At 44.5% G+C, this 13,966-nt stretch overlaps 1 protein-coding gene across 1 annotated transcript; it reads right to left on the minus strand.

Moving 5' to 3' along the window:
- Positions 1-8,266: 8,266 nt before the first annotated feature.
- On the minus strand, positions 8,267-10,562 carry LOC142071895 (uncharacterized). The gene is made up of 2 exons (XM_075127754.1): positions 9,552-10,562; positions 8,267-8,827 (listed from the first exon to the last, which is right to left on the minus strand). The coding sequence occupies exons 1-2, from the start codon at positions 9,958-9,960 to the stop codon at positions 8,307-8,309; spliced, it is 930 nt and encodes a 309-aa protein (XP_074983855.1). The 5' UTR covers positions 9,961-10,562; the 3' UTR covers positions 8,267-8,306.
- Between the last annotated feature and the right edge of the window lie 3,404 nt (positions 10,563-13,966).

Raw genomic sequence — 13,966 nt, forward strand, 5'->3', positions numbered from 1 at the left:
CTTCTGACTCTGGGCTTGTACCTACACCATCAGTGGCAAGGACTGCCACTTGCAATGCTGCAGCATGACACATAGTAAGTGAACTGTTTTGGCACTAATGCTATTGTCTTTCAAGACCTGCTTGCTCTCTGACATGAGAGGTTCAGGGAGGCCTAGCTCTGTCACCAGAGCCAATGGGTTGGCAGATGGGCAGATACTTGTAAGAAACCAGACACAGGGGAGTCTGGCCTCTTGGAAACCAGCCATTAGTCACATAAGTGCACCTATAAATTATCTGGGAGCAGTGTTGAGCAGCCAGTTCAGCCAGAAACCCAGCATGTTGAAGGGACTGGACCAGGAGCAGAGATTTGTTGGGGAGCATAGGCCTACAACTGTCAGCAAGAAGAAGAGACTGGGGCTGTGTACTGGTAAGAGCTTAGGATCTGGAAGAGACCCAGCCACATCTGAAAAAGAAGAATGATCTTGTGGATTAAGGAACAGGCTTGAGCATCAGGGAACTTGAATGATTTGCTGTGTGACTTTAGGCAAGTCATTTCTGTTTCACCATCTGTAAAATGGGGCTAATGTAAAGCAATTTACTTTGTAAAGTGTTTTGAGATTTGCCGATGAAAAGTGCTATACAAGAGCTAGGTATTTATTATTATTCCTAGTTCTGGCACAGATTTCATGTCTGAACCATAGTTACCCAAATTTGAAATGTGGATATACCAACTTCCCTCATTGAGCAGTTGTGAAGCTAACTCCATTGATAAGTATGTTCAAATCCTAAGATGGAAAGGGCTGTGAGTTCCACAGTAAATGTTGTTGTCACAGCAGCATCCTGGAGCTTCATGAAAAGCCTGATGTGATTGAAACGTCAGTTAGACAGCAGGGAAAGCAGCTGGGATGAGGAGCTATCTTTCATGAATGGTGTCAGGGTCAAACTATTCACTGTGAATAATTTCTCTCACCTTTTTCTTCAAATCTATTTGTAAATGTTGTTTTCCATTGTGACTAGCTCTAGAGTTGATTTCAGTAGGATTTGCTGATGATTCAACAACTTTTACCCATCTAAATACTTTTTTAAAACCAGCTATAATGGTGTTGTGTACACACTCCCTCCATCTTAATGGTTCCTTCGTGAAGCGTGCGTGGTGGAAAAATATGTTCAGCATGGTCTGCTTATCTCACAAGGACCTTGACTGGTTTGGCCACTTAGGGTGCACCAGAGAGTAAGGTCTCTCACAAACTTAAGCATTGGCTGTGGAAGTGCAGCTCCTTTTGAAGAGTGGGTGATCATTAAGCTTTTGCTTTTTTTCTCTAGACCATCTTTTAAAGGCCACTGAATGACCTTATGCATTGCAGAGTAACATTGACTTCAGACTTTTTTCTTAAAAGTCTGCATTCAGACCATATATTCTCTACTCATACAGCAAATAGCTTTCTAATAACATTATTTTAAGGGAAATTTAGTGCCTGTGAAAAATCTCCACATTGACAATCCTGGAAAAAGGAAGATCTTTGTTTCTGGGACAAATACAGTCAAGGCAGCAGCAGGTCACACTTCTTCATATTGCCTCACCAATGTGTGTCTCAAGCATGGTCCAGAAAGGCCTCAAAATGTTCAATGGTAGTGAAGATGGGGTGAAATCCTTGCTCCATTGAAGTTAATGGCAAACACCTATTGATTTAAATGGATCCAGGCTTGCATCCTTTGTGCCAGTTCAGTCTTGATCTCTGCTGAGACTGTTGGCAAGAGAGCTAATTCGTAACAACTGTAATCTTTATAAATGCTGGCCCAGAACCACCAACTGCTTTCACATATATTACCAAAGACATATCAGATACTCAGTCTCCACCAACATGCTTGGATTTCAAATAACTGTGAAAGATCTCACTGCCAATACAATGTACCATCTACTCCCCAGTGTCTGGTTGCTATGTAGCTGATATAGCTATGGCCTTAATAAAGATGAGTCACAGGTTTGCCTTGATTCACTTGCTTCTTGCAAAAAAAAAAAAAAAAAAAGAGCTATACTGTATTAAAATAGTGTATTAGTATGAGAATGTTGTTTCATTTCAAGAGTCAAGAGTTCCAGGCACCTGGTGATGATGACGACAATGCAGCCGCTATATCAACTCATCTGTTAACAGATTTCACAAGATGAACTTGAATTTGGTCAGATCTTGGTGCTATAGGAAGTGGTGCTGGTGATTCAACAGAAGGCACTTTCCCCTTTTGAGTCACGTTGAACCAAATGACTCAACACAGTACTGGAGGGGCACTGCCTGACTGACTTTTGGATGCGTTCTCAAACCAAGATCCAGACCACCTGGGGTTATTAAGGATCCCATGGCCCTTTTTTTGAAAGGATAATATGCTAACTTTGGTAATTTCATGAAGTTTTTTTCACTACGTACATTCCCCTGCAGGTTGAAATTGCAGACAGAAGGAGTGGTGCTAATCTCCAGTAAGCACTGTGAACATCACCCCCCAGAACCACCCAACTCCAGCAGTCAGAAATGGTGGTTTCCCAGGTCCATAAGCCTGCCTTGGCAGCTGGCAGGAGCAAAAGTACGCCCCCAGGACCAACCCAGAAACAAAGAAATTGATAAGTAGATGACTTTGCTGTACTGAAGAGAGAAGGAGCAGGGGATGAATTAGACACTGTGGGGCCTGATTTTTTTATGTTAATTAATTGCATGTTCAATATCCATAACTGTCATATATGCAAAGTGTCACTCATATGGAGAGACAGTCTCTGCCCTCACTCTCTCATTCCTGACAGCTGAAATACCATGCATCAGCAGGGCTGTAGAGCAGAAATAGGGCTTCCTTTTCAACTTCTCCTCTCAGCTACTAGTCGCTACTTGTGGAGTGAAGAGACAAGCCATTCTCCTCCCTTACTCACAGCTTCCTTGTTCACACTGTGCCCCGCAGTGCAGCATAGTGGTGCAGAAAGTGGGATAGATGACCAGCACTAATGCTTCCTGGCCCTGAGATGCAACATATGACAAAGATGTGGTCAGGATGTGAGGCATGCAGGAGCAGAGGGCTTACAAAGAAATTCTGGAAGAGAAAGGACTCGAGAAAGGGGAAGGAGGAGATTGGATCACTGAGGGAAAGAAGCCAGTGGAAAAATAGCAAATGCATAGAAAGGGACAGGTGGCAGGCAGGGAAAGGGACAGGAGTAAGAAATAAATGGGATGAAGATGAGGAAAAGAAAGAGAGAAACCACTGTAGGTACAAATAGGGATGGCAAGTCTTGTAACTAATGCACAGGACTGAGGGTCAGGACTCCTGGATTCCTTTCCCAGCTATGCCATTGACTCAGTGTATGACCTAGGATCTCCCGTGCCTCAGTTTCCTTTCTGTAATGGAGGGTAATACTATTGACCTACTTCCCAGCATCTTAAATATTCATATTCATTTATTACTATTAGAATGGGGGAGACAGGTAGAAGCAGAGAACGCTTTCTCATTCAGCACACTGCCTTCTCACTTCTTCCTAGATCTCCATTAACATGCCAGTGTTCATCCCAGCTACTTGTGCTGGGCACTGGGTTAAGGAGTTGGATCTTAATGTGGGGCTTGAGTGCTGCAAAGAGGCTACTGCATTGAAATGAATAGTGCCCTAAGTGCCTTCTTCACAAACAAAGAAAATACATTTGCTGGACATTGCACCTGGTCCAATTTGACAGAACTTGGTTTCCATTCTCTCTTCACCAAAAGGGTTCTAGTTTAATACAGCATCTGAAGGGGCTGTGGCATGTTCCTCATCATGTCCCCAGTTCTGTTTGCTATTGCATTGGCCCTCTTGTTAGTGGCTCTTAAGACTGACTTAGACGTAGGACACAAAAAAGGGCTGCTGCACTCAGTCTCTGTTTTATTGCTGTTCTAGCACCTTCAACACTCTGCTGCAAGAGCTTAGGCTGACTTTGCATTTTTTGGCCTTGATCTCGGGCTTTAAAGGTAATTAGGCTAATTCAGAATTCACACCCATCTCCCTGAGGGATTTGTTTAAAATACATGTAATGTGAGTTTTAAGGTTTTCTTTTGACTGGAAATGTTCCTCTCCACTGGTTTTAAAAGGTGTCATTTTTTTATGAATGGTGAGACGTTGATTAATAAAATTCCGAAAGCATTAACTAAACTGCGTAAACTCCAACTTTTTATTATTCTGATTTGTGAAAATAAATGTAATAAAAAAAAATTCCCAGCAGCTCTGTTAAATTGTATCCTTAGCAGTCTCCCTGCCGATAGCGTTACCAGATGTTTTATAATGCTAGACACAGGGCCATTTGCTATTTTCTCTTGGGGGAAGCAGGAGCTTTGGCACAGACTCATGATCCTTCAGCTTGTGAATCTATATCTCAGATACTTTATACATTAGCCTTCACTTTGTGAGGGGGAAGGGCTATTTGCAGTCTTCACACTATAAAATATCTAAAAGGCTCCCAGATTATTTCTCTGGTGCTTTCCCTTTGTCCAGCTCTCCTGAGCCAACTAGAGAAGAGTTAACAAGAAGATCCTACACTATGCTTACACCAGAACTCCAATGAAGGCCCATCAGTGTTCTGACTATTCAAGGATTACAGGGCTGGGGGTCAGTAAACAGTGTTTAGGCTCTATCGGCTCTTGACTTCTCAAAGCCAGATTCTTCAGGGGCATAATCTTTCCTTTGCAATTTGAAATTCAAGACTTTACTCATCTGCCAGTGATTGAAAAGAAATAAGCTATCTAAGGGGTTTAGATAAAATAGGCTATATTACAACCCTTTAACTTTTCTGGGAACATTTCTGCTCCTAGAACATTGAATTCTGGAAGGATTTACAACTTTGGTTGTGTTTGGGAGGCTGACTGTTCAGAATAAGCACCCACCCTACACGTCTGAGTTAGTTACCACAGGAGATTCATTTGTAAATAGGCCTAACTTCTTCCTACAGCGTCTCTCTCTCCTACAATTTCTCTTTATACTGCAAAGGCAATATATTGTTGAACTTAAAATGGGCTTTGGGACCGAAGATTGAGCTGGTTATTGAGTGGAATGGATTCATGAGGAGTAGGTAATATATTTAAAGACTGGGTAGAAGCCACTAGAGACAATGTAATCTGATTTATTGGATTTAACATAATTTAGAGTATGCTGGACCATACTGTCATGCTTTAGGATTTTATCAGGAAACTTGCATTCAATATTTAAGAATCTCTTGATAGACACACTTTCCTTTATTATCTTGGCTTTAAACAAGTCACTCCATGTATCACAGCAGATTTTAGACGTATATAAAAAATTAACTTATTTAAACAGCAAAGTATTCCAAGAATTAGGACCAGCAAGGGAAATAGATTTGTGTTTGATCATTTTCCAAGAGTGTGGGTAGATTTATTTAGAAAAACAACACTATTTCGATTACCAAATTCTCTTTCCTTTTGCTCCAGGATTGTGTGGACCTCCAATCAGCCATCAAGTTACACTGGGGTAGATTCTCAACTGGTATGAATCAGTATAGCCCCATTGAGCTACATCAATTTACTGAGAATCTAGTTTATTATGTCTACTACTAGGGGTATGTCTACACTACGGAATAAGGTCAAATTTATAGAAGTCGGTTTTTTAGAAATCGGTTTTATATATTCGAGTGTGTGTGTCCCCACAGAAAATGCTCTAAGTGCTTTAAGTGCATTAACGCGGCGGAGTGCTTCCACAGTACCGAGGCTAGAGTCGACTTCCGGAGCGTTGCACTGTGGGTAGCTATCCCACAGTTCCCGCAGTCTCCGCTGCCCATTGGAATTCTGGGTTGGGATCCCAATGCCTGATGGGGTAAAACATTGTCGCGGGTGGTTCTGGTACATATCGTCAGGCCCCCCTTCCCTCCCTCCCTCCGTGAAAGCAAGGGCAGACAATTGTTTCGCGCCTTGAGTTACCTGTGCAGACGCCATACCACGGCAAGCGTGGAGCCCGCTCAGGTAACCGTCACCATATGTCTTCTGGGTGCTGGCAAACGCGGTGCAGCATTGCTACACAGTAGCAGCAACCCATTGTCTTCTGGCAGCAGATGGTGCAGTACGACTGGTAGCCGTCATCGTCGTGTCCGAGGTGCTCCTGGCCACGTCGACTGGGAGCGCCTGGGCAGACATGGGCGCAGGGACTAAATTTGGAGTGACTTGACCAGGTCATTCTCTTTAGTCCTGCAGTCAGTCCTACTGAACCGTCTTATGGTGAGCAGGCAGGTGATACGGATTGCTAGCAGTCGTACTGTACCATCTTCTGCCGGGCAGGCAAGAGATGAGGATGGCTAGCAGTCATACTGTACCATCTTCTGCCGAGCAGCCATGAGATGTGGATGGCATGCAGTCCTTCTGCACCGTCTGCTGCCAGCCAAAGATGTAAAAGATAGATGGAGTGGATCAAAACAAGAAATAGACCAGATTTGTTTTGTACTCATTTGCCTCCTCCCCCATGTAGGGGACTCATTCCTCTAGGTCACACTGCAGTCACTCACAGGGAAGGTGCAGCGAGGTAAATCTAGCCATGTATCAATCAGAGGCCAGACTAACCTCCTTGTTCCAATAAGAACAATAACTTAGGTGCACCATTTCTTATTGAAACCCTCCGTGAAGTCCTGCCTGAAATATTCCTTGATGTAAAGCCACCCCCTTTGTTGATTTTAGTTCCCTGAAGCCAACCCGGTAAGCCATGTCGTCAGTCGCCCCTCCCTCTGTCAGAGCAATGGCAGACAATCGTTCCGCGCCTTTTTTCTGTGCGGACGCCATACCAAGGCAAGCATGGAGGCCGCTCAGCTCACTTTGGCAATTAGGAGCACATTAAACACCACATGCATTATCCAGCAGTATATGCGGCACCAGAACCTGGCAAAGCAGTACCGGGCGAGGAGGTGACGTCAGCGCGGTCACGTGAGTGATCAGGACATGGACACAGATTTCTCTGAAAGCATGGGCCCTGCCAATGCATGCATCATGGTGCTAATGGGGCAGGTTCATGCTGTGGAACGCCGATTCTGGGCTCGGGAAACAAGCATAGACTGGTGGGACCGCATAGTGTTGCAGGTCTGGGACGATTCCCAGCGGCTGCGAAACTTTCACATGCGTAAGGGCACTTTCATGGAACTTTGTGACTTGCTTTCCCCTTCCCTGAAGCGCATGAATACCAAGATGAGAGCAGCCCTCACAGTTGAGAAGCGAGTGGCGATAGCCCTGTGGAAGCTTGCAACGCCAGACAGCTACCGGTCAGTTGGGAATCAATTTGGAGTGGGCAAATCTACTGTGGGGGCTGCTGTGATGCAAGTAGCCCACGCAATCAAAGATCTGCTGATATCAAAGGTAGTAACCCTGGGAAATGTGCAGGTCATAGTGGATGGCTTTGCTGCAATGGGATTCCTTAACTGTGGTGGGGCCATAGACGGAACCCATATCCCTATCTTGGCACCGGAGCACCAAGCCGCCGAGTACATAAACCGCAAGGGGTACTTTTCAATAGTGCTGCAAGCACTGATGGATCACAAGGGATGTTTCACCAACATCAACGTGGGATGGCTGGGAAAGGTACATGACGTTCGCATCTTCAGGAACTCTGGTCTGTTTCAAAAGCTGCAGGAAGGGACTTTATTCCCAGACCAGAAAATAACTGTTGGGGATGTTGAAATGCCTATATGTATCCTTGGGGACCCAGCCTACCCCTTAATGCCATGGCTCATGAAGCCGTACACAGGCAGCCTGGACAGTAGTCAGGAGCTGTTCAACTACAGGCTGAGCCAGTGCAGAATGGTGGTAGAATGTGCATTTGGACGTTTAAAGGCGCGCTGGCGCAGTTTACTGACTCTCTTAGACCTCAGCGAAACCAATATTCCCACTGTTATTACTGTTTGCTGTGTGCTCCACAATATCTGTGAGAGTAAGGGGGAGACGTTTATGGCGGGGTGGGAGGTTGAGGCAAATCGCCTGGCTGCTGGTTACGTGCAGCCAGACACCAGGGCAGTTAGAAGAGCACAGGAGGGCGCAGTACGCATCAGAGAAGCTTTGAAAACCAGTTTCATGACTGGCCAGGCTACAGTGTGAAAGTTCTGTTTGTTTCTCCTTGATGAAACCCCCTGCCCCTTGGTTCACTCTACTTCCCTGTAAGCTAACCACCCTCCCCTCCTCCCTTCGATCACCACTTGCAGAGGCAATAAAGTCATTGTTGCTTCACATTCATGCATTCTTTATTAATCCATCACACAAATAGGAGGATGACTACCAAGGTAGCCCAGGAGGGGTGGTGGAGGAGGGAAGGAAAATGCCACACAGTATTTTACAGTTTACTACTTTAAAATTTATTGAATGCCTGCCTTCTCTTTTTTGGGCAATCCTCTGTGGCGGAGTGGCTGGTTGGCCGGTGCTCCCCCCCCCCCGTTCTTGGGCGTCTGGGTGTGGAGACTATGGAACTTGGGGAGGAGGACGGTTGGTTACACAGGGGCTGTAGTGGCAGTCTGTGCTCCAGCTGCCTTTGCTGCAGCTCAACCATACACTGGAGCATACTGGTTTGGTCCTCCAGCAGCTTCAGCATTGAATCCTGCCTCCTCTCATCACGCTGCCGCCACATTTGAGCTTCAGCCCTGTCTTCAGCCCACCACTTGCTCTCTTCAGCCCGCCACCTCTCCTCCCGGTCATTTTGTACTTTCCTGCACTCTGACATTATTTGCCTCCACGCATTCGTCTGTGCTCTGTCAGTGTGGGAGGACAGCATGAGCTCGGAAAACATTTCATATCGAGTGCGTTTTTTTTTCTTTCTAATCTTCACTTGCCTCTGGGAAGGAGAAGATCCTGTGATCATTGAAACACATGCAGCTGGTGGAGAAAAAAAAAGGGACAGCGGTATTTAAAAAGACACATTTTATAAAACAGTGGCTACACTCTTTCAGGATAAACCTTGCTGTTAACATTACATACATAGCACATGTGTTTTCGTTACAAGGTTGCATTTTGCCTCCCCCCACCGCGTGGCTACCCCCTCAACCCTCCCCCCTCCCTGTGGCTAACAGCGGGGAACATTTCTGTTTAGCCACAGGCAAACAGCCCAGCAGGAACGGGCTCCTCTGAAAGAAAAGGAGTACTTGTGGCACCTTAGAGACTAACCAATTTATTTGAGCATGAGCTTTCGTGAGCCACAGCTCACTTTTGTGCCACAAGTACTCCTTTTCTTTTTGCGAATACAGACTAACACGGGCTCCTCTGAGTGTCCCCTGAAGAAAAGCACTCTATTTCAACCAGGTGACCATGAATTATATCTCACTCTCCTGAGGAAAACACAGAGAGATAAAGAACGGATGTTGTTTGAACGCCAGCAAACATACACTGCAATGCTTTGTTCTACAATGATTCCCGAGTACGTGTTACTGGCCTGGAGTGGTAAAGTGTCCTACCATGAAGGACGCAATAAGGCTGCCCTCCCCAGAAACCTTTTGCAAAGGCTTTGGGAGTACATCCAGGAGAGCCGCGAATGCCAGGGCAAAGTAATCCTTTCACATGCTTGCTTTTAAACCATGTATAGTATTTTAAAAGGTACACTCACCAGAGGTCCCTTCTCTGCCTGCCGGGTCCAGGAAGCAGCCTTGGGTGGGTTCAGGGGGTACTGGCTCCAGATCCAGGGTGAGAAACAGTTCCTGGCTGTCGGGAAAACCGGTTTCTCCGCTTGCTTGCTGTGAGCTATCTACAACCTCCTCATCATCATCATCATCTTCTTCGTCCCCAAAACCTGCTTCTGTGTTGCCTCCATCTCCACTGAAGGAGTCAAACAACACGGCTGGGGTAGTGGTGGCTGAACCCCCTAAAATGGCATGCAGCTCATCATAGAAGCGGCATGTTTGGGGCTCTGACCCGGAGCGGCCGTTCACCTCTCTGGTTTTCTGGTAGGCTTGTCTCAGCTCCTTAAGTTTCACGCAGCACTGCTTCGGGTCCCTGTTATGGCCTCTGTCCTTCATGCCCTGGGAGATTTTCAGAAAGGTTTTGGCATTTCAAAAACTGGAACGGAGTTCTGATAGCATGGATTCCTCTCCCCAAACAGCGATCAGATCCCGTACCTCCCGTTCGGTCCATGCTGGAGCTCTTTTGCGATTCTGGGACTCCATCATGGTCACCTCTGCTGATGAGCTCTGCATGGTCACCTGCAGCTTGCCATGCTGGCCAAACAGGAAATGAGATTCAAAAGTTCGCGGTTCTTTTCCTGTCTTCCTGGCCAGTGCATCTGAGTTGAGAGTGCTGTCCAGAGCGGTCACAATGGAGCACTCTGGGATAGCTCCCGGAGGCCAATACCGTCAAATTGTGTCCACAGTACCCCAAATTCGAGCCGGCAAGGCCGATTTAAGCGCTAATCCACTTGTCAGGGGTGGAGTAAGGAAATTGATTTTAAGAGCCCTTTAAGTCGAAATAAAGGGCTTCATCGTGTGGACCGGTGCAGGTTTACATCAATTTAACGCTGCTAAATTCGACCTAAAGTCCTAGTGTAGACCAGGGCTAGATGCTATACTAACTTCCATAGATGCCTAAATTTTTAAGGCCAGAAGGGATCATTAGATGAAGTAGTCTGATCTCCTGCAACAAACAGAGCAAAGAATTTCCCTTAGTAAAACAGATAACTGTGCCCATGAAGGGTATGTGAGCAGGCCCCCACATGATTTCCCTCTCCCATCTAGATCATTTTTTCAGAACGTAAAAGAGTAATATTATAAATTAAGAGTTTTGATAATTTATCATCCTTGGGGTATCTCTCTTGAGACTTTTTTAAAAGTGCAATTGGGACTTCAGTGAGAGAGGTGGCTGCTTAACACCTCAAAATGAGGCCAAGAATACAAATATCATGGGACACCAAAGCAAAGCATCTGGATGGGTGCTGTGTTGACAGCTCTGGTGATGTGAATCCTTTAAACACACAGAACAAGAGCCGTGGCCGTTCCCCACGCTACCACCCCTACTAATGCCTCAGCCCTTTTGGGGCAGTACTATTTCTGGGAAATAAGATGGTATTGAAACCATGCCCAAACAATCCTAATGCAAAAATGCGATCTATTGTTCTCAACTCTGTGAAGTTTTATGGTCTCAATAGCTCTGTCAGATCATGTGCTTGCTTTTGGACTAGTCTGGGTTCTTCTGTTGGCATGCTGGTCTGGCCTGATTTTGGGTTTTGATACTTTGTTTTTTGAGGCTCACTCTTCATTGAAAGCATAATGGGCAAAGGGTAATGAATCTACAGGCTGATGTCTAAAGGTGCTCAACTGACGGTGTTTTGAAACCCTGAAAAATTGCAGCTCTACTTCAAATTTTTTGATAATCAGGCACATAGTCTTCAAAGTTTTAACAGGCTTAGAATTAACCCTGGAGTCCACCAACATCTGCAACCATAATTTACGATTGCCTTTTATTTGGTGGGTTTAGTATATTGTACATAAGAGGATTCTTTGAGACTTTGGCAGCCCAATGTACTGTTTCACGATTCAGCTGTGCTTTTGCCAACTGTTTGGTTTTTCTTTTCTTTTTTCCCTATTGGAAGACATTCTTAAATACTTAATTTGGAGCTTTGGTTTGGAATGCACTTTATCAGACACCTTTTTGGTGCCAAGACCCTTTACACACTCTATTAAGGCTAACTTTCCACATGCTAACATGTTTATTTGTAAAACAGCTTTTACAGTCAATGTGTATTCCAAATGGTATAATGTAAAGCACGATGGGTTGAATGCATCTGTAGAGGTACTCTGACTTTAAAAGAATTACACCAGGAATGAATGTGGCTTGATGTGTTTAGACAGTATTGTTCCTGCACCTTGTCTCTACCTGTTCATTCTCTCAGGTTAATTTGCTGGAAAATGCCTGCTTAAGTGTGGTGAATAGCGAGTGATGAAACCCTTATGTGAAACTGTTATAAAAATATAAGGATTACAATGATGTTAGCGAAATATCATTGCAAAACACTGCCTGATCGAAGAAAGTAGGCCAGTTCCACAGCCCCTTAATAATACTTTGCCCTTGTATAAATGCGTTTCAGCTGGAGATCTCAAAGGCTTTACAAAGGAATTTCAGTATTGCTGTAATGAACTCCCAGCCTCATTACTGGGTTTCTTCCCTCCAGCTTGTCTGAGGGGGGAGGAAAGTATCCACCCACTAGAGAGCTCCACAGTGCCACGAGTATGGAGAAAGGAAGCAATGTGCTAAGGTCAGAGGGTACCAAGCCTGGGAGCAGAAGCAATAGGAGGATGGAGGCAGCAATTTGGTAACTGCTGGGGAGGGAAGGCTGTGCAGTAGTTAGCTCAGGAGCGGACAATGTTTGCCTGAGAGCTGGAGAGAGAGCGAGACAGACAGATAGACCCTATTGCTGGCAGAGGGGTCCCACCCCGACTTCTTATACCACTGTCCTGGACTGCCTTTTGGGGGAGGGTTGGGCTCATGTTTTGTAGCCATTATGGTCATTTGAACATTTTTGCTTCCTTTTTGCAGCCCTCATCAGCATGATCTGCTGCTGCTCAGCACAAATAAATTTTTTTAGAACCCATCAAGGGCTAAAGCCGGAAGAGCCAAGCAACTAAATACTTGTCTCCAACCTCCCAGTAGTGAAGGCCTGGTACCAGACTGGTGGTCCCAGTGTGACCTTGGTTACATTAGTACAGTGTGATCAACTTGAGATCTCTGGTCTCTCAGCTCTTGAAAGCATTTGATTAGATGGGAATCTCATCTTTTTTTTTTTTTTTAAATCAGATTCTAGATTTTATAGTTCATAAAGAAAAGCTTGAAATACATGAATCTAGGGTAGCCTGAAAACCCAAATACCGGAAGGCAAACTAAAAAACCCCACCAAATCTATTTTTTCTACATTCATGGATTTTTAACCCACTTCCCAATTTTTTTTAAAAAGACTGACTCATGATTTTTGAATACTGGGGTTGTCAATTACTGTTATTGCCATTTTCTGGCGGGGGGGACTGAGGCACAGAGAGGCAAAAGAGCTTACCTAAAGTCACCGAGTAAGGCAATATAGAGCAAAGAATAGAGTGCAGGTCTCTTGCTTCTCAGTCCAGTGCTTTATTGACCAGACCATGGTGTCTTACTAGGTTTATTCTCCTTACATAAGCACTTCATTAGGCTACTCACTTGTACAGGGATTACGTGTGTGAACAAGAGTTTGCAGGGTAAGGGAGTTAATTTAATTAGATGGACTATATTGTACCCATCACCTCAGTTAAAGGAGAGCATTTTTCTTTAGATACTATGTTGACTCCACCAATGGTGGATTTTGAATGTTAGATTATACTGATTTTGGGAATAAACCTTATTTCCTGGCACTCACTGATTTCATGAATTACCGGGGCTGCAATTTTCTCTGCAACTCCCTGAAATTTGCCTTTCCATCTGAATTTGCATGCACTTGGCAACCATAATCTGTAGGAAACCACCACCTCTCCCTCATAAATCTCATTCATTTACAAAGAGGGTGAATTCTTCATTCTGCCAACACTCAGGGCATAGCCTCAAAGTGACAGGTTCTACAGTGTGTATGTTTCTTTCATTCGTGCACTGCCTGCTCTTGTTCCTTTTAACTAAAGGCTACATGGAGGGCAACATATGGCTCGTGTTTGAAGAAGCAGTAATTGAAATGTAAAAATCATAAACCATAAGTAGCCAGGTGTCTGCTTTTAATAATATTTTATTAATGGGATAAAACTGCATAAAACAGTTAATTGAACATGAAGCAACCTATTTTTAGCGATGACAAAGTAAGAGGGTTAGGGATTTTTGTACAAAAAAAAATTCAGATGCCATTCTTAGAAATCTTAATTGTCAACAACTTGCGCTCTGACACTTATGCTTGTTTTATATTATTTGCACAGAAAGAATGCAGAGGTCAATGGTGTAGTAATTAAATCCTCTTGCTTGATTCATACAGAACAGTTTTGCTTGTGCTGTATTTGGTAGAAAAGAATTCAAGCCAAAAAGGAG

The sequence above is a fragment of the Caretta caretta genome, chromosome 4, assembly GCF_965140235.1.
Source record: "Caretta caretta isolate rCarCar2 chromosome 4, rCarCar1.hap1, whole genome shotgun sequence".
Classification (NCBI taxonomy): Eukaryota; Metazoa; Chordata; order Testudines; family Cheloniidae; genus Caretta; species Caretta caretta.

Excerpts from the sequence above, each read along its gene's own strand:
- LOC142071895 (XM_075127754.1), bottom strand. The coding sequence starts at position 9,960 with ATGAAGGACAGAGGCCATAACAGGGACCCGAAGCAGTGCTGCGTGAAA. Across the intron at positions 8,828-9,551 it reads AGGCAGAGAAGGGACCTCTG|CTGCATGTGTTTCAATGATC; the intron begins GTGAGTGTACCT and ends TTTCTCCACCAG.